General features: G+C 36.7%; 1 protein-coding gene across 25 annotated transcripts in view; it reads left to right on the plus strand.

Annotated features, from left to right (window-relative positions):
* Slmap (sarcolemma associated protein) overlaps window positions 1-20,251 on the plus strand; it is a 129,302-nt gene that overhangs the window by 45,572 nt on the left and 63,479 nt on the right. For all 25 annotated transcript variants that reach the window (XM_048421571.3, XM_048421570.3, XM_048421586.3 and 22 more), the window contains exons 2-5: window positions 4,851-4,998; window positions 12,980-13,052; window positions 17,143-17,179; window positions 20,097-20,159. In XM_048421571.3, the coding sequence (XP_048277528.3) occupies window positions 4,851-4,998; window positions 12,980-13,052; window positions 17,143-17,179; window positions 20,097-20,159 (321 nt within the window). The remainder of the gene's footprint in view (window positions 1-4,850; window positions 4,999-12,979; window positions 13,053-17,142; window positions 17,180-20,096; window positions 20,160-20,251) is intronic.

The raw sequence follows: 20,251 nt of genomic DNA on the forward strand, positions 1-20,251 counted from the left end.
TCTCTTGTTGGCCTGTTGTCAGTTTTGGTTCCGTTTCAAGCAGTTTTCTGTCGTTGAGGAATGTGTCTTGGAGGGTAGCTTTGGTTGGCTGGTTGGTTTCAAGAATTTCTGTAGAAAAGCTTGTTTGTCTGAGTGGTAGAGCCTAGTTTCACATTAAGAAAGACTCTGGTCTGAGTTCAATTGGGAACCAAGTTTATATGGTTACTGGATTGAGGTTGAGCTGAATGTTTCCATTTTCAACTTTCCTTTCACTGTCCCTCATCCTGTTCACGGAAAGAATACCTAGGTATCTGTGATACTCAGGTCCAGTCAACCGCACTATATATGGTCAGGAAGCTGTTTTCCCTGTTTTTGTTTTGAGGTTCTAAATGTTGACCATGGGGTTTTGGATTTTGGATGTCTTGGTCACTCTGCTTCACTTTAGGTGATGATTGAGGTAGATTAAAACTGTATTTTTGCAAAATCTGCAGTCTACACGGAATTCATTGTGTAGTCATTAGAAACTCCCCGGGGTGGGGCCGATGCTGTTGCTGTTGGTCCATAAAAAAAGCACTGGGAGAGGTGCATGTGGAAGATGAGATGTTCACGCTCACCATCTGCTGGTAGCAAATGAGGCCAGCCTGGGCTACAGGCGAGCTTGTTTTGAGGAATCAACAGATAAACCTCTTTTATATATGGACTTAGAATTTGCAGTTGTCTGTCATATATTTGATAACACATATATATATGTGTGTGTGTGGTGTGTGTGTGTGTGTTGTGATACACACATACACTATGAGTGTGTTTTATTTGGAAGCTTCAGCTCTTTTTGGTGTTTGGATATTTGCAAAGCCTTTTAACATTGAAAGGTTATAAAGAAGCAGTGTATCATTATGTAAGAATGCAAGTATTTTCAGCTTCTAAATATTTCACATTGAAAGTGATGTACAATGTATGCATTTATAGACTCAATCTACGTAGAAACTTTGTGAAGTCAGATAATATAATTGTACAGTGCTGTGACTGTGCATCGGTCAGCAAGAAATTAGGAAAAGTCATTGTTGGTACAGAAAGCCTTTCAGTTAGGAATCACCATCTATTCATGATTTTAGGAAGCTCAAAGCACTCTTGGGAAAGCAAGAGTAAATTGAAGAATTAAAACCTAAAAACAATGAAAGTACCATTGTTGAACTGTGGTCTTCAAGCCAGAGGGGTTTTTTTGTTTTGTTTTGTTTTTTTAAAATAAATTTAAGACTCTATACACCTGTTTAACACCAAGGTGAATGCCTAGTAACTAGTTCAGGCAGTAGAACTGCTAAGGTGCTGGGGAAAAGGATAAATAAATCTGCCAGTGTCTTAATTAAAATTTCCAGATATGATCAAACTTTTAAAGTGGAAAAAACATAAAGAAGAATATTTCTGGTTTGACAGGACCAACTGGTATACCTGCTTTTTATGAAAGCAATCAGGAGCTTTAAGCATAGTCTCTTCCCGTCCTTGCAAACAAGTTGACATCTTTAGTTAACCTAACCTAAGAGTAAATATGGTGATTTCTGTATAGTGTAGACCTAATAATAACATTATTTTAGAGGTGGTACAAAACCATTGTTTAGTTCTGGTTTGTTTGTTGAGGACAGCTCACTGCCTTTGTTATCCCCCCCCCCATGCTTTGCTATGATAAAATACTCTTGACAAGAACAGCTTAAGGGAGAAGAGGTTTATTTTAGCTCACAGCCCAGGGAACAATAATCCATCATGATTATTGAAGTCAAGGCCTCAGGAACCCCAGCAGAAGAGATCGACACACACTAGCGCTCAGCTGGCTTTCTTCACTTCTGCAGCCCTGGTCCTAACTACAGTGGATCATTTTGTATCATTATGAGCATAATTGAGACAACTCCCCGCCCCCCCCAGGCATGTCCACATATCAGTGTAACCCAGAGATCCCATCTCATGTCACATTGAAATTCTCTGACCAGGTGATTCCAGATCCTGCCAAGTTGACAGTTAAAACCAACTATAACAGCTGCCAAGGGCAGATATGTCTTCAAGGAATTAAATCCAGTCTGTGGACAAGTACAGACTCAGAACTCTGAGTAGCTGTTAGTGTGTCAAGGAAAGACCTGGAATAACTGAGTTCATAGAGGGAACAAGATCATACAGAATCGACTCTAGGCTACAGCAGAAAGGACTTTATATTTTATTCTAAGGTATTTGGAAGCTAGTAGATTAAAGAGAAAAGAAATTGAGCAATTAATATATATAATATGTTCCAGCTAAGTGGAGACCAAATATAGCATAGTGTATTTTGAATAGTAATATTGTAAGTAATGACAGAAGGAAAAGAACATATGTTAATATTGGCTTATTATTTTTATAATTTATTTTAATATATAGATTTTAATTTGCTTCTAACAAAGTTTTAATAAATAGTACTGAACCTTGTTCTATATAATTTTATTTTTTTTCTTTTACTTTTCATATTGGAAAACATCAACAAAAAAATCTGGGGCTGGAGCAATGGTTCAGTGGTTCAGAGCATGTATTCCTTTTTGCAAAGGACCCAGAAATGATTTCTAGCACCCCCATGGTAGCTCACAGGCATCTCCAGTTTCAGAGGATTGGACACATTCTCTGGTCTCTGGGCATCAGGCCTTCACATAGTGCACATATAAACATGCAAGCAGCACTTATACATATTTAATAAAATAAATCTAAAATATTTAAAAATAGAATTGCAATCCTGTGCATTGACTTAAATGGCTAACACGTCACTATTTGAAATTTGAAAGTGACTATAAATTTTGTATTAGCTATTTATGACTTTGCCAGGCATAAATACTGAAAAAGTAAATCAGAATCCATTCATTGTCACATTTCCTAAGGATATATGAAAAGTATCCTCCCCCTCCATTTATTTCTTTATACAGTAAGTTCTAATGCTGAAAGGGGTTTTGTGAATAAATATTCTTTCCTGATAGCATTGCTTGTCTTTGTCTTCCTGGCGTGAAATGTTAACGTATCTAAATTTTGAATAGATTTGTAAAATATCAAGTAAAATTTTAATAATGATCTATGTACTGGCTGGTTTTGTGTCAACTTCATGCAAACTAGAGTCATCAGAGACAAAGGAGCCTCAATTGAGGAAATGCCTTCATGAGGTCCAGCTGTAAGGCATTTTCTTAATTAGCAGTTGATGTGGGAAAGTCCAGCCTATGGTAGATTGTGCTCTCTTTGGGCTGTGGTCCTGGGTTCTGTAAGAAAGTAGGCTGAACAAGCCAGTTAGCAGCACTCTTCTGTGGCCTCTGCATCAGCTCCTGCCTCCAGGTTCCTGCCCTGTTTGAGTTCCTGTCCTGGCTTCCTTCAGTGATAACAGCAGGGTGGAAGAGTAAGCCAAATAAACCCTTCCCCCTTCTGTTGCTTTTCTGTCATGTTGTGTTGTTGAATCAATAGAATAAGTCATTTGAGGTAGTGTAGTAGTCTTTAATTGTCACCTGGGAATAAATGAAATGAAATGAAATGAAATGTCACTTTTACATTTTTAGCAAATTATTAGCCTTTGATGTGATTAATCTTGTAAGAGTACTTATTGAATGAATAAAGGATAATTAAACAAGAAAGTCATTGTGAAGTAATGGAAAAATATTCTTTTGATTATATTATTTGAATACTTGCTTGTGTGTTACCTCTGTAACCTTTGGAAAGATAATTTAACTTGTTTATCACATGTCTTATTTATAAATGAATATATTGATATCTATTATCATAGACTTTTTCTTTTTACTCTTGGGTTAAGATCTCATTATATTGTTCTGGCTGGCCTTGAGCTACTTACTTTGTGGCTCAGGCTGGTATCAAATCAGACTCCTGAATGCTGGGATTATAGGAATGGGCTACTATTTCAGAATTAAAATTCACATTTTAAAGTGTGTTGCTTAGTACATTCATGGTATTGTGCAACCATCACCTTTATTATATATTTTCCCCATTACTCTTAAAAGAAACTATCATTCAGTCAACCTGCCACCTTAGTTCCTTGCAAGCATTGATACTTTTTTATGTACTTACATAGTTGATCTGTTTCCTGTAAATGGACTGATATAATATATGATCTTTGGGCACTTGTGGTGATGACTGCAGCTACTTCTCCCTTGCCGCCTTCTCTGCTATGCTGCTGGGCATTGCACCCTGGGTCCTGCGTATGCTTGACAAGCACTCTGTCACTGAGCTGCACCTCCCATCCGTCTTTGTCTTTTCCTTTTATTTTGAGACAGGGTCTTCCATCCTTGATCTCACAATCCTCCTGCATGCTGAGATTACAGGCATGTGCTATCACACTCATCCCCAGCTGTCTTCTTCTACTTTGCATTATATTCTGTAGGCTCATCATATGATGTTATAGGTATCAGTTCTTTATTCTTTTGTATTGTCAGTTAATTCCCTCGTATGTGGATGTGCAGCACTTGTTCACTCAGCTCATAGACATTTCAGTTGTCTCTGCTTTTGATTATTATGAACAATGCCTTTGTGTGTGTTTATATGTAGATTTTGTGAAGATTTATGCTTTCTACTATGTTAGATAAAAACCAAGGAGTTTTAGGATTGTTGAGTTTTCCTCTAACTTTATGTTTAACACTTTGAGAACCCAACACAAACTGTTTTATAAGGTGTTTCTACCGTATGTCCAGTTAAATTTTTAACTATCCAGTTTTAAGTTTATATTTTCATGTGTGTTGAATATTAACTGAAGTGAGTGGTTTCAGTTGCTATGGGAAACTCCTCTTGAAGTAGTTTGCAAAGTTGACAGCACTTTTTTAAAAGTAAGCTTGAAATTATTACTGCTAACCCTTTGCTTTTTCTTTTCTTTTCAGTTTTATCTTCAAGACACTAAGAGTAGTAACGGTACTTTTATAAATAGCCAGAGATTGAGTCGAGGCTCTGAGGAAAGTCCACCATGTGAAATTCTTTCTGGTGACATTATCCAGTTTGGGGTAGATGTGACAGAGAATACCCGAAAAGGTATGAGTATGGATCAATTTTTCTTGTTATTTCTCCTTATAAATTTTAAAATCTTTATTAGTGATATAAAAGATTACAGGCTTGTAAAATCTATTTAAGTATGATATATGAAGCAAAAATTTTAAGTTACCCTCTTCTATTTGCTTTTCTAAAGTTATAAATTATAAAATGTTAATTAGTAGTGAATATTCTTTGTGTTATAAAAACATCGGGAGCTATTGTGTCAGGAAGCTGACACACTAGTGAATAAAATCACTTGGCTGTAGTGATTTTACATCCTAGCTAAGATGAGTTTAAAACATGGGGATGGTGTTTATCATCATCAATAGCAAGATTTACTGAGACTTAATGAGCAGTCTGGACACAGTTTGTTAGTTGTCTTAATGATGTAATGGAACTCAATCATAAAAGCAGAAGGAAAATTAGCTAAAGAGGAGTACAGGATGAACAACGGGCAAATTTAATCTGAGTCAGCAATTGACTTCTGCCTATACACATTTGTATAGTTAAACTCATTATTTTGTATCGCAACTAAAAAAACTATAAAATAATGTAATGAATGTCAAATGTTTTATTTAAATATAAATAATTGTGACTTTAAGGTCTTTACTTTTTTCTGCTCTTAAAACCTATTGTTTTCTCAATGCTTTTGCTTCCTCATGGTCAGAGGGTTATAATTGCAAACCTAGGTATCATTTTCCTCATACCAGTATTCCATGCAAAAGATAATATGGCGATAAAATGCCCTCTTATCTCCCTTTTCGTGTGGAAAAGTCAATCTTACAGAATGACCTCCAAGCTAAGATTTCCTTATGAGTCACTGGCCTCATGACTAGATCACACACTGCAGTTACCAGAGAAACCCAATGACTAACAAAAAAGAGAGCAAGGAGAGCCGTGGTTGATATCAACCAATGATTTGAGTTGAGTATGCTGTGATCCCCTACGAATCAGAGTTCTGTCAGCAAGAAAGAGGAAAAGCCATGGGGGCAGGCAGTAGTACTGATTGCAAATATAAGGTTTCCTGTGCTCCAGTCTCTGAAATGGCAAGCTCTCTACCTAAATAATGTCAGCTGCTCTCTACAATTATTTTATTTTACAATTCCGAAGTTTCTTGGCTCTGACTTGTTCATTTGTTTACTCTCTGATTATGAACTCTAACGACTGACTCATAAAATTAAACCACTTCTGGTACAAACCCAAAGAGGGCAGTTGTACTTTATTAGTTTAATTCAGACAGTGGGACAGTTGATTGGCAAGTTCCTCCTTCTGTTTTTCTGTGCATGGTCTGATCTGATGATGTCTTAAATCATTAGACTCTGATATTTTCATGGTACAATGCACTTGGCAGTGTGCTTACTCTCATTTTTGTGTGTAGCTCTCTGCATAAATCTGCATTACCATTAAAATGATAGTCTATCTTTGTTAGATTTCTTTTATTTCTCTGTAAGATGTGTTGGTACTTGAATTTGGGTAGGGCCAACCTTGTAGGGATTTCCATTTACAGTTGTAAAGTAAAGATTGAATCTAGATGTAAAGTGTTGACTGCTCCTTAGGAGAGAACTCTTGGTGTGACGGCTATGAGAAGAGCAGCACTGGGTGACTCTGTGCTGCAGCACACTTAGGCTCAAGTGAGTGGAGCCTCACATGGAAATAAGTCACAGAGAAGAGACTTTGACTACATTGTATTTCCTTCGAGGAATTTCTACTTATTGATTTAGGGTTCTCAAATAGAATTATTAAGCATTAATTGATAAAAGAATGTGGTTATCAGTTCTAGGAAATGACTTAAGTTAAGCTATGCCTAGCAAAGCCTTCAATATGCTGAAATAAATGCAGTATTGCAGGGGTTGATTACAGAGTGCAGCTTGTAGCCCTTTCTAGATTCCTTTATACTCTTCCCCATCTATTTCTGAAGAAGATTTAGGATAATTATTAGTACAACATTACTTCTGCAATATCAGGTTTCTGCAGATTTCTTTGAATATTTCTCTTTTGGCATTTATTGGTTTCACAAAGTTTATTTAATCCGTAGGCCCTTGGGATACAGGTATGTTAGGAAACATGTATAGATTTTTTAAGTGTTAAACACTAGTGTGCATTTAGATATACAGCACTATTGGGTGGCTCCGGGAGAAGTCCCAGGACTTTCAAACTGTTAGAAAGGAGAGGCCACTGTACTGTGAGACAAGTTCTTTAGTCAGATAACATTTCCTGGGGCCTAGCATTCAGAAGGCCTTGGAATGCCGGGTGGTGGTGGCGCACACCTTTAATCCCAGCACTCTGGAGGCAGAGGCAGGCGGATCTCTGTGAGTTCGAGGCCAGCCTGGTCTACAAGAGCTAGTTCCAGGACAGGCACCAAAAACTACAGAGAAACCCTGTCTCAAAAATCAAAAAAAAAAAAAAAAGAAGAAGAAGAAGGCCTTGGATTATACATTCTCCTTTTAAAAAATTACATATGTGTGTCTGTTTGCCACCTATGTGTAGGTGCCTGTGGAAGCCAGATGTAAGACCCTTAGAACCGGAGTTCTAGGTGGTTATGAACATGGGTGCCGGGACTAGAGCCCAGGTGCTCTGACTGCTGAGCCGTCTCTCCTGTTCCCATTCTTTACTACTTCTTTCTCTCCTTCCTCCTTTCTTCAGACAGGATCTCATGTCACTCTGGCTGGCCTGGAACTTCCTATATAAAACAGGCTGATCTTGACCTTTTAGGAGACCTACTTGCCTCTGCCTCTTGAGTACATTTACTTCTTGTTCCCAGCCGTCCTCTGTATTTGTGCTTTCTTTTCTATTCCTAACATTTTTTGGCCTTTCCTTCTATTTCCCTCTTTCTAATCTTGTTTTGTTTGTTCATATATATATATATATATATATATATATATATATATATATATGTATATATATATATATATATGTGAGTGTGTGTGTGTGTGTGTATCCTTTCCTATCCATGCTTACTACAAATTTCCATGTTGGTTTTTATCTGTTGCAAGATCTATGAGTCTTTGTTGTTTGTTTCACTGTTGAGATCTTAAGGGCAAGTACCTAGACATAATCACCACTGTTTTCACCATTATTCTCAGCAATACTGCTTTGTAGCCAGCAATTTCTCAGGGAATATTTATTGAGCAAGTAGGTATACCCAGAGAACCAACACAGCTCACGGCCAGCAAAAAGAATAAGCCAGTAGTAATACCACTCATGGTACGCTAAGAGAAATGAGAAATGGCTTTTCCAGCTAGGTAGAAATAAGACTTGTTGGAGATACAGCAGTTGCTGAGTCCAGGTCAGTGAATACACACATTGAGCCTGGAAGATTCTTGTCATATTAATAAAGTTATTTAATATTGGTAGCCTCCCATTAAAAGAACTTCTTGGCAATAATATGAGTGAGTTTTTACTGTGAAAGACAGGCATTTTAACACCAAATTATAATAGCCTTGTATTGAAGTATGTTAAATATGTTCAAGTTGATGAGCTTGCATTAAAGCTAAACGGGAAAATTGGTTTTTATTACTTTTTAAGGACTTAGAAGAAACCTTTTTATCATTCTGAAAATAGGTAAATAATGAGAAAGAATAGGGCACTCATATTTCCTGTCCTGTAGAAGAAGTATAGCTTGGTTGGTAGGGGAGTGATTTATTGGTGGAACACTTGTGAGTATGTGTACGCTCCTAATTTAATCCCCAGTACGTGGGAAAAACCACAACCACCACAACAAACCTCAGTTATACCCAAGGTTAAAGAAGAAAGTAGTTGAAGAGGCTGGAGAGGTGGTTTAGTGGTTAAGAGCATGTACTGCTCTTAAAGAAAACCAGAGTTTAGTTCCCAGTGCCCACATCAGGTACTCAGTCACAAGTGAGATTTCAGCGCCATGATAACTGATACCTTCTTCTGGGCTCCTTGGCACCTGCACTCATGTGTACATACCCACACACAGATAAGCACCTATGTACTTACTTAAACATACAGCCTTTTTAAAAAGTAGTGGAAGGTTGAAAGCTTTTTGATGATTAAACTACAGTTCTCAAGAGAAAGCAGAATGATAGAATATTAATTTAATTTTTAGAGCAAAAGCACTCATGATTCACCTATCTTTCTCTGCTTTTCTAACTCTTAAAGCCTCAGAATTAGAAGCCTTATAAAGTAAAAAACTTAAAGAAGGTTTTTAACAATTATTTTATCTTAAATGGTAAAAAAAATCAATTAATGCAAATCACTTCACAGTCTAGAAAGATTAATATCTGAACCAGGTCTTGTTTTAAAAATGTTTCTTGTGTTTTTAATGATTCTATTGTTGTCCTTCCTGCTGTTGCCAGTCTTCTTGAGATCCTTCAGGTTACTGCTAAGTATAGACTAGCACAGGATTGGAAGCAGAGCCAGATATGATACCCCAATGTTTCTCTTTCCTGTTCCAGGGCCTCCAAAAGCTTTTAAACCAATCAACCTGAACATGGGTCTCCTAAGGGGCATTTATGTAAAGAGGCAAAAAGAGGTCGAATACATACCACAAAATAAATAGATCTCAAAACCAGAATAACTGGCCTGTGTCGGTGACAGAGGAAGGAAACCCAAAGGCTGTCAGTGCTTGTGTTACTGTAATCTTTAGTAGCCTGTGTCTGAGGAGGCATTGTAAATAGTTCCTCCAAACATCCTTTCTTGCTTCTGTTTGGTCACATCTGTTCTTCATATTCACACCGATGAATTTTGTATGTGGTTTGGAATATCTGTGTCTATCTATTTAATGTGGCAGTGTTCTGATGCTCCCTTTTCTTTCTGGCAAACTATCTAAATTACATGCTTTACTATTTAGTCCTTGAGTTTGAAATATAGTAATTTTTGTGGTGATTTTGAGAGCAAAATATATTTAAAATATTTATAGACTTCTTTAGAACATTATTGTCCTATGTATTGCCTTCATGATATCAGATTCTCTGTAAGTGTTTTTGAAAGAGGGCGAAGGGGTGAGGCTGGCAGTCACATAAGCCTGGAAAATGTATCTTCATGCTGTACAACTACCCGTTAAGTTTTTATTTCTGCCCTGGGAATTGAATGTGGGGCTTTGCATATATACATATATGCAAGGCAATTGCGCTACCACTAAGCAATATTTTCAGCTTTTTTTGTCTCCTTATCCCCAAAGAAAGCTCAGAATTAATACACATAAAAAACATTAAGACTTCTTCTAATCCAGTGTTTCACAAACTCATTAGACCCCTCCCCCCATTTTCCTTTTTGGTCTTTAGAGACAGGGTCTCTGTATATCCCTGGCTTTCCTGGAGCATTCTCTGTAGACCAGGCTGGCCTTGAAAGCACAGAGATCTGTCTGCTTCTGCCTCCTGAGTGCTGAGATTAAAGGTGTGCACCATCAATGCCCAACTTCCAGTTCCTTTTTGATTAACACTTTTTGGCACTGTATTTGGGGAAATTCTACTGTACTGAGTTGATTAATACAAATATTAAAACATGCCTATCACATTGCCTTAAATACTTGCCTGTTGCAAATCCAAAAGATTACTAAGTTTTCTCCACACCTGTGTATCTAGTTGACATGAGGTCTTTTCACAGAAGGGTTGGTTGTACTTAATCAGACATGCACTTCTCCGCCTAGGCAGTGTTAGCCCTTGGTTCACTTCACTGATTTATGTATCAGTCCATTTGCTGAACTGTGATCTAGCGGATGGGTAGAACTCCTGACGCGCTGCAGCACTTGTTGGCTCTGCTGCTGCATTTTTACTCTAGAACTCATCCGCTTATTTTTCTTTTCGTTGTAAACTTATGAAAGGTTTTTTGTTAGCATATTTTAATTAGGCATAATTATTTCATTATGACATTTCATACATGTATTTGAAATATTTTGGTTAAAGTTACCCATTATCTTCTTTTGTCTCTTCCCCTGGTAATACTCTTCCTCTTTTAAAATAGCTGCGCTACTTTTACCACTTTCACCACTTTTTTTTTTTTTTGAGAACTTATTAGTGATACTTACAGGAGTTGAAGTCATAAATGCTTTCAGTGAGACCACCTATTTGAGATGAAATGCCAGGGGCCAAGAAGATCTAGATGCTAATTGTGTAATGGTATCACAAATCACTGGATCAGGTTCTAAACACTGGGGATCCAACTGCTAGACTGGGGAACATTTGCTTTTTTTTGACCCCTTTGTATCAGTTAGAATCAGAAGCAGAAGGAGGTAAGAATCAAAAGACAGGATGTGGTTTTGAGGGAGGGGCACAGTTGGCAGCCATAAGGACTAAGTGAAGTGGTTCTGGGAGAAGAAAGTTGGAGGATAAGGCATGAGATAAGAGATTTGGGGATAAAGATCTGAGGATGGAGGGCGATTTTAATGGAAGAAAGAGGTTGGGCAGAAGTTTGAAGGTCTGGAGGTAGAGGTATGGCATGGGAGTGAGACAGGACTGGAGGGAAAACTAAGACAGCGTGGGAGGGAAAGGAACCTCTCACTGTGGAGTTGGATGAAAATCTTTCCCCATGAGAATTCCGGCACAGGCGCTTGGAGAGATGGTTCAGTGGTTTAAGAGTACTCATTGCTTCTTATTGTGATAAAACAATAGGGCTTCTATTGTGATAAAACACCATGACCAGAGCAAATTGCTTAGGAAAGGATTATTCCAGCTGACAACATGATTTCATGCAGGGAAATCAGGGCAGGAACACAAGGCAGGAAACTAGAGGCAGGAACTGATGTAGAGGCCATGAGGAATGCTTCTTACTTTAATAAAAAATACTGATAAGATAAAGACATCACAGATAGGATGTGTAAAACAGTATACATGTTTTGTAAACAGTAAGATGTTTGGAGATTGCATGTAACCTGCCTGTGCGTAAGAGATTGGTGGCAACAGCTTAGACGATGTGGCTAGAAAGGAAGGAAGAAGCCAAATGACTCATGGCAATGATGGCTATTCCAGGCAGAACTGAGAAGACCGTCCAGTAGATAGTTCTTTATCTGTGTTAGCTCTTATAAAATATAATCAGTTAATAAAAACAAATACTGACCTGTGCTAAATTCCTTAAATTTAATATACATTTCCAGATGACAGCCATATTACTTATTACCATCTTGATACTATGGTTGTAATTGTTGAACATATTATACCTCTAAAACAATAATTATTGTTAAAATAGTTTTATTGAAGTATAAATAAATATTTGCCAGTTTTGCTTATAAGACTCGGTGAGTTTTGACATGTATACAGCCATAGTAAGCACTATTATTAAAATCACTATACAATGTGTTTTATCTGCCCACATCAGCTTTAAGTCAGTTTAATAAACAAATTTGTTGAGCCATCGATGATGCAGTATTCTAAGAACAGAGAATCAAAACTATCAATCTTTAAATTAGGAAGCATTTTTTTTTCAGTGAAAGACAATGATCTGTACAGTTGTTGTATGTGGGAGATTTGTCTCTCAAAACCATCAGTAGGAAGAGGAGTGAGAAGAATCTTATGCATTGAGATTGTTGTGGTTTTATCCAAAGGTATTGGTGGAGGAACAATAACCATATGAAAGCTGTCCTGGAGAGCCTCCTGTGTGGGTCCTAGCAACAGTACACTGGAAGAGTCAGAGAGACCCTCAGATGTGTGGGGGGTGATTAACATGTTCTAAACTGTATGTAAAGGACATTGAAGTTTTATGAGCTGTGGTTGGGAGACAGGTTGGAGACAGGATAATTAAGGATAAGGACTACTTTTCAAAGGAGTAGACTTGCTGTGATGTCAGCAAACTGGGACAAAACTGTTACCCCTTTCTACTGTTATTATTTCTGCATACTGGACAGGTGACTTTTCATTGTCTGCTAAGGAATTGAAAGTTTTTCTAAGGTAGTAGATACTGTCATTAAACCACTAGATCTATTTACTTTCCTATAAATTATAATTTTTAAGAATTAAATACAAGTTTAGATATGAGACCCACAAGTTTCATATTTTTAAACAATTATTTTATTTGTTTTAACCAGTTACCCATGGGTGTATTGTTTCCACAATAAAACTTTTTCTACCAGATGGTATGGAAGCCCGGCTCCGCTCAGAGTGAGTATAATCTAGTGCTGTGAAGTTTGGATTAATTATCTTAGTTGATAATATTTGTAGTGATGATATCCCATTAATACTACAAGATTACTGTATATTAGAAAATTGACATAGTACTTTTTGGCATATTATATACTTCAGTTTTGACTACTTTTTATGTTATTTAAAAAGCTAGTAAATAATAATGGATCAGAGGTAAAGGTTGTTTTGTTTCCAAATTTAACTTTACAGTGTATATTTGAATAGACATTTTTGGGGGTTTTTTTTGCAATATTTAGAATATTTTAGTTATTGGAGAATGATAACTGTGTCTCTTTTTGATATATATTTAATGTAGAGCTTTTCAAACTGTGATTGCCTGTTGTGAAGTTAATGTCAATGTTATATTCATCCAGAACTTGAAGATGTCAATATAGTTAGTAATTTTTTATAGTAGCTAAAAGAATTTCCCCCAAAGTTGTATTTTTATGTTTTATATGAAGCAATATCACATTCTGTTATGAAGTCTAAAGTTTAAAATGTAAACTTAAGTACATCATGTGCTTTTTACAGATTATCATTGTGAAGTATGGAAGGCCTTAGGCAGTACTTAAATATTAATGCCTTTTGTTTGTTTGTTTGTTTTTATTTAGGGAAAGCCTTGAATATGCTAAATACTTGTTTCCTTGCTTCAAAGGACTGTCCTGTTGTTACAGTTTACTTTTTACTAGTGGTTTATTTACATTGTTTTGATTATGCCAAAATACCTAGAGTTTAAGGAAAAGCTGAACAGTGAATAGGAAAGAGGCAGAAAGAGCGGTTCCCTTGCTGTAATAGTCTCTAATGTCAGTCATTAGAATTACATGTTTTGTGCTTTTCTTATTCCATAGTTTTATGGCTAGATGATGCAAAGCAGAGATCGTAAAACAGTTGAAATTAAAATACCATTTATTTTAATTAGTTTATTAAAATGTAATTATATTTTATTAAAATTACAGTAAAATTCAAGAACTTCAACATAACAAAGCCTTTTGGGTCAAGAATTGAGCTTTCCGTGATAGAATAAGTAAGCAATCCACCAATGACATCCAGCTTCTTAAAGACTAGTGATTCCAGGTGATAGGAGGCCATTTTTGAGAGAGTTAAAAGGTTTGAGCAGTCGCATAAGTCTTCTGTGTTCTTAGGTTCCAACTAGTAGAATATGTACATCTTCTTATCTTTGCATATATGTGTTTGTGTTCGCGTACCTGTGTGCCAGAGGTCAGAGAACAACCTTGGTGTTGGTTCTTGCTTTCCAGCTTGTTTGAGGTAGGGTTTTGTGTTTGTCACCAAGTGCCCTAGGCTAGCTGTTCCTCAAGCTTTCTACTTCCCAGTTTACTGAAAGAGCGTTGGTGTGGGCTTGCGCTACTGTTCCTGACTTTGCATGCGTTCTGGGTAGTCCAACGCAAGGCCTCATGATTGCCTGACAGGTGCTTTACCTGCTGAGCTATCTCATCAGCCATATGTAAACATTTTGAAGACTTTTCAGTAAATCCCTTCGTTTCCCCAAATCGCTTTCACTATTTCTTGTTTTTTTTTTCTTCTCAGCTCTCTCACCTTTTTTTAGTGACTATTGTGAATGTTTGTTTTATGCATGTGTTCATTGCCAGCTTGCAGAGCAGAGGACAGCCCCAGCAGCCCCAGGTGTTAATCCTCAGGAGCCATGGCCCTTGTTTTTAGGCAGGTTCTCATTGGAATAGGACTGTTAACTTAGCAAGGCTGGCCAGTGAGCCTGGGAGTCCTGTCTTCACCTGCCAGGTGCTGACTTCACATGCATGCCGAAGCACCTTACTTTTTACAAGGTTTCTGGGGATTAAACTCAGGTCCTCAAGCTTGCGCAGCAGGGAATTTGCTACTAAAGAATTTCCCTGGTTTTAAAGTGCTATTAAATATTAAATTTTGCTTCAAGTATAGAAGAAAAGTTTAGAACAAACAGTTGTAACTAGTTCTGACTAGGCTTGACGGCAGATAGTTAGGGAACTCCTGGTTGCACCTGTTGTGGCTCTTCAGGTCTTTCTTTTCTCATCTGAAACAAAGATATCATTACTTACTGATCATGATGTTTATGAGGCTTAAATGTGCTCTATGTTTAAAGAACTTGGTATAGTACCTGTCAGATAATGAACCTGATGTAAGCATTGACTGCTGTTATTGTAATCTGATTTTAATTAGCAGTTGAAATGACTGAATACATCAAGAATGCCAAGTCCACTGTGTAAAAAGTGTATAGGGTTTTTACGATCTTCAATATTTAGTTCTGATTGTTCCTTAGTTTCTGTTCGATTTTATAATTTCCTAACAACAGAAATAGAAATTGCCTATAACTTTATAATTCTAACACTAAATAGCAGTTTTTTACTTCTTATACTTTTTATATGCACAAGTTTTTCATTAATTCAGACAAAGTATACCTATATCCAATAGAGTTTCTGTAAACAAATATATTTGCAGAATGTGTTATTTGACTTTTTAGCCATTTGTTTGCTGGCGAGATTTCATAAGGGCAGAAGAATTTCTTCTTGGGCCACTAAGAAAACCAGATTTTAAAAGTTCTATTTGTTCCCATTTAGGGTTTTTGAGTCAATGTCCTTATGTGTACATATAGGCAGAAGAAAAGGATATATACAAAAATGGTTACTTCTGGGTGCTAGGGTTGAGTCATTTTTGTTTATTTTTTAATTGTTTCACATTTTTCATTCTCAGTATATATTCCCTGCACAGTCAAGAAAAATTAACTTATATTTAAAACATCCATTTTAGTTCTATGGAGTGAAAAGAATAACTGTAGTTACAACTTTAAAACGCCTTCAGTAGGCACCAAGTTTGTTAAGGCCTTTAGATAGACTCTGTGGTTGCAGGGTTGAATTGATCATAATTCTCAAGACACAGACATGTAATCAAATAAATACAGTAAAGATTTATGCACACTCAGTGAAGTCTGTGCAAGATATTCTGGTGTGCAGAAAACGGCTATTGGTACAATCCTCCACTGTATATGCCATACCAAGTCAGTTTCTCAGCATTTACAAGCTTTAACTAATTGAGTATGGGAACTTTACCCAGTCGGCCTTCTAGCTGGTTGTCACTAAATGGTTTTTTAAGATGTGAAGTATAGGGGACATAGGTGGCAGCTTTGCTCTACATCCCTCTACCTACCTTCAGGACACATAGGGCTTTGTAAAACAGGGACTCTGCCTTCCTCGGGGCACATTTCCCATGTGAGTAGAAAGTTGTAATTGGTTGGATACTATTCCAAGGCATCGTTTTAAGCTACTTGACTATATCAACACTTTTAATACTTAAAAGACCGCTGTAGGGCCCACACATTGGTGTCATTGCTAAATAACAGAGTATGGGCAAGGAATATGAAACCTATCCTGATTTCTTTGCCTTTTAACTGGTAAGCAGAGCCAGTCTGGTCTAGTTGGTGTACTTTTGAGCCTCTGTGCTTAGCTGCTGCTGCTTTTCTGTCGAGAGTTCTTTATCAGGCCCCAAAGAAAGTAATGTCAGCTCATGACCTGCTGTTGTGTTTGTTATATTGAGTTCAGTTTCACACACACATGTCAACTTGGGTCTCATCCCAGGATGGCTAGGGGAAGAGTAGTTGCCACTGTATGGACAACTGAAGTTGTTCTTCCCTAGAGCAACTATCCAGAAAGAACTAACCTTTTTTTCCCACTGAAAGATTTCTCTACACAGGGGTATTTATTTATTATTGGATAACTTATATGTTACAAATAAGATGCATGATTTAAAAGGTACTTTAATGTGTTGAAATGGTAAAAAAAAGGGGGGGGAGTATCACAGCACTCAGTAAATAGTGGATCCTCAAAAGATGTTTAATATTTAATACATTTTGGAATTGAAATTCTCTTTAAGAAAAATAATGAGTAAAAAGTAGGTTTATGCATGTATTTTTTAAATAATGTCTTATATTTATGAAGGGATGATTCACATTCTTTTAGTTATGTGAGAGCAAGTGCATGAATTTTATGACAAGATATTTTGGTGCTCTAGTACCATTTCCTCTGCTTTCAGGAAATGAGATAAAATTCTAAATTTTACTTTCCAGTGTCATCCATGCTCCATTACCAAGTCCTGTTGACAAAGTGAGTAGTAAATGATTGTTTTCCAGACGTTGACATTTTATTTCACTGAAATGTTGTTATTTAATGTTTTACCTAAAAAACTTCTGTTTTGTAATAAAGTAAATATGACTATGTAATTAATATACCCTTCACTGTGTGGAGAATTTGGAATGCATGGTTTCTTTGGAAAAAGCCTTTGTGGCCCTAGTAAACCACTGACCAACCATGTAGACTGAATGTTCCTAGCTGTGCCAGAGGTAAGTAATGTTAGCTGCTATCTTTTATTCTGAAGTTCAGTTTTGTCTAGGACTTCCCCAAATATTTCTTTTTTTTTTAATTACTGATTTTTATTGAGCTCTACATTTTTCTCTGCTCCCCTCCCTGCCTCTTTCCTCCCTTCCTCAACCCTCCCCCAAGGCCCCCATGCTCCCAATTTACTCAGGAGATCTTGTCTTTTTCTACTTTCTACTTCCCATGTAGATTAGATCTATGTAAGTCTCTCTTAGTGTCCGCATTGTTGTCTAAGTTCTCTGGGATTGTGGTTTGTAGGCTGGTTTTCTTTGTGTCTGTTTAAAAACCACCTATGAGTAGTACGTGTAATAATTGTCTTTCTGTGTCTGGGTGACCTCACTCAAAATAACATTTCCTAGCTCCATCCATTTTCCTGCAAAATTCAAGCTGTCATTATTTTTTTCTGCTGTGTAATACTCCATTGTGTAAATGTACCACATTTTTCTTATCCATTCTTCAGTCGAGGGGCATTTAGGTTGTTTCCAGGTTCTGGCTATGACAAACAAAGCTTCTATGAACATAGTTGAGCACATGTCCTTGTGGCACAATTGAACATCCTTTGGATATATACCCAAAAGTAGTATTACTGGGTCTTGAGAAGGGTTGTTTCCTAATTTTCTGAGAATCATCACACTGACATCCAAAGGGGTTGTACCAGTTTGCATTCTCACCAGCAATGCAGAAGTGTTCCCTTTTCCCCACAACCTCTCAAGCATAAGTGTTTTTGATCTTGGCCATTCTTACAGGTGTAAGATGGAATCTCAGAGTTGTTTTGATTTGCATTTCTCTGATGACAAAGGATGTTGAACATTTCCTTAAGTGTCTTTCAGTCATTTTAGATTCCTCTTTTGAGAGTTCTCTGTTTAGGTCTATACTCCATTTATTTTTATTATTGGATTATGTGTTCTTTTGGTGACCAATTTCTTGAGTTCTTTGTATATTCTGGAGATCAGACCTCTGTCTGATGTGGGGTTATTGTTATAGAAATAATGATAATTTATCATCAACTTCTGATGCTAAGAACTGTTTTGAAAATAACTAATGGTTTTGTTGATTTAGATCTTCAAAAGAAAAATGTCATTTTTTTGGTCTGAATATTAGAAAACATACTTTCTGAGTTTAGTGAGCAGTGATCCTGTAACATTATTAATAAATCAGCAGAGCGTTGTAGTTTATACCTATATTTCTAGTGCTTGGAGGCTGGGAAAAGAGGATTGCTGAGTTCAAAACTGACCTGCGGTACATAGTACCAGGCCAAAAAGGGCATTGTAGCAAGACCCCATTTTAAACAACGAGAAAAGATAAGTATGCACACTTATAGAACTTATTAGTGTTCAGGATATGGGTAAATATTACAGCAACTTATTGTATTCTTTTTTAGTGTAGGTTCTGTATTCACTAGTCTTGAAAAGGCCCTAATTGAAGCAAATTCTGATACTTTGGGGTTCTGAATTGTTAGGCTGGACTTGTAGTTTTTGAACATGATTGTTTCCTCTTTTTCTTAAAATTTACATATAGTAATAAAATTTTTCATTAACTCTGGCTATTGGACAAAATGTTAGAATCTTTTTTGCTTTTTTCAGTTTTTGTTTTTTGGTAAGTAGAGTGTGAGAATTCATGTTATCCTCTATCTGACACATACTTCCAAGTGAATTTTGAAGATTGTCATTTCTAAATGAATTGTGACATGTTGACATATTAATGAAGTAATCAGTGATGAATTTTAAGGAAAAACATGACTACATTGATTAGGAGTTATTTCTGTGTTACAAAAAGGCTCAGTACCTCTGTGCTGTAAGTTTGTGATTTGACTTTAAAAGTTTCACAATAGTTCTTGCTTCATCATCTTGTTTATAAGTCTGATATGATCAGTGTAATGCCATCTATACATTCTAGATATACAGCAGAAATATTTTGAGAAATAATTTACACAATAATTGAGAACTAAGACTAGATCCATTAAGCATATTTTACCTATATTTAGGAAAATAGATATTTCATGAAATTGGTTTGTTTTCAATTCTTTAAGTGCATTTTTATTTTGTGTGTATGCTCACCATGCATGTGGACATAAGAGAATAACTTGAAGGAGGTGACTCTCTCCTTTTACCTTGTGGGGTATTGGGGATTGTTCCATTTAGTGTTACTTTTGCTTTGATAAAACACCATGACCGAAAGCTACTCAAGGAGGAAAGGGTTTATTTGGTATACACTTCCACATCACTGTTCATCACTGAAGGAACTCAGAATAGCAGCTCAAACAGGGAAAGAACCTGGAGGAGGAGCTGATGCAGAGGAGTGCTACTTACTGGCTTGCTCCTCATGACCTGCTCGGCCTACTATCTTATGGAACCCAGGACCACCAGCCCAGGGATGGCTCCACTCATTATGGGCTGGGCCCTTTCCTACTGATCACTAATTGAGAAAATGCTCTACAGGCTTGCCTACAGCCAATCTTATGGAGGCATTTTCTCATATGACTTAACCTGTGTTGAATTAACATAGAATTATCCAGCATGGGTTCAAACTGAAGTTGTCAGGCTAAATAGGAGGGACCTTTACTTGCTAAGCCATCATGTTGGCTCTTAATAGCTTTTGTAATGTAATGCTTTCTTTGATTATTGATATTATATTATTTTGTTTCTAGGTTGCTGCTAACACTCCAAGTATGTACTCTCAGGAACTATTCCAACTTTCTCAGTATCTACAGGTAAAAGTAAATCTTGAGAATTCTTAGTCTTTAAAAGTAACTTAGATTTTATTTTGTCAGATTGCAAATACAGAATCAAAAATATTGGCTGG

This window comes from Myodes glareolus, chromosome 5 (genome assembly GCF_982192425.1).
Source record: "Myodes glareolus chromosome 5, mMyoGla1.1, whole genome shotgun sequence".
Lineage (NCBI taxonomy): Eukaryota > Metazoa > Chordata > Mammalia > Rodentia > Cricetidae > Myodes > Myodes glareolus.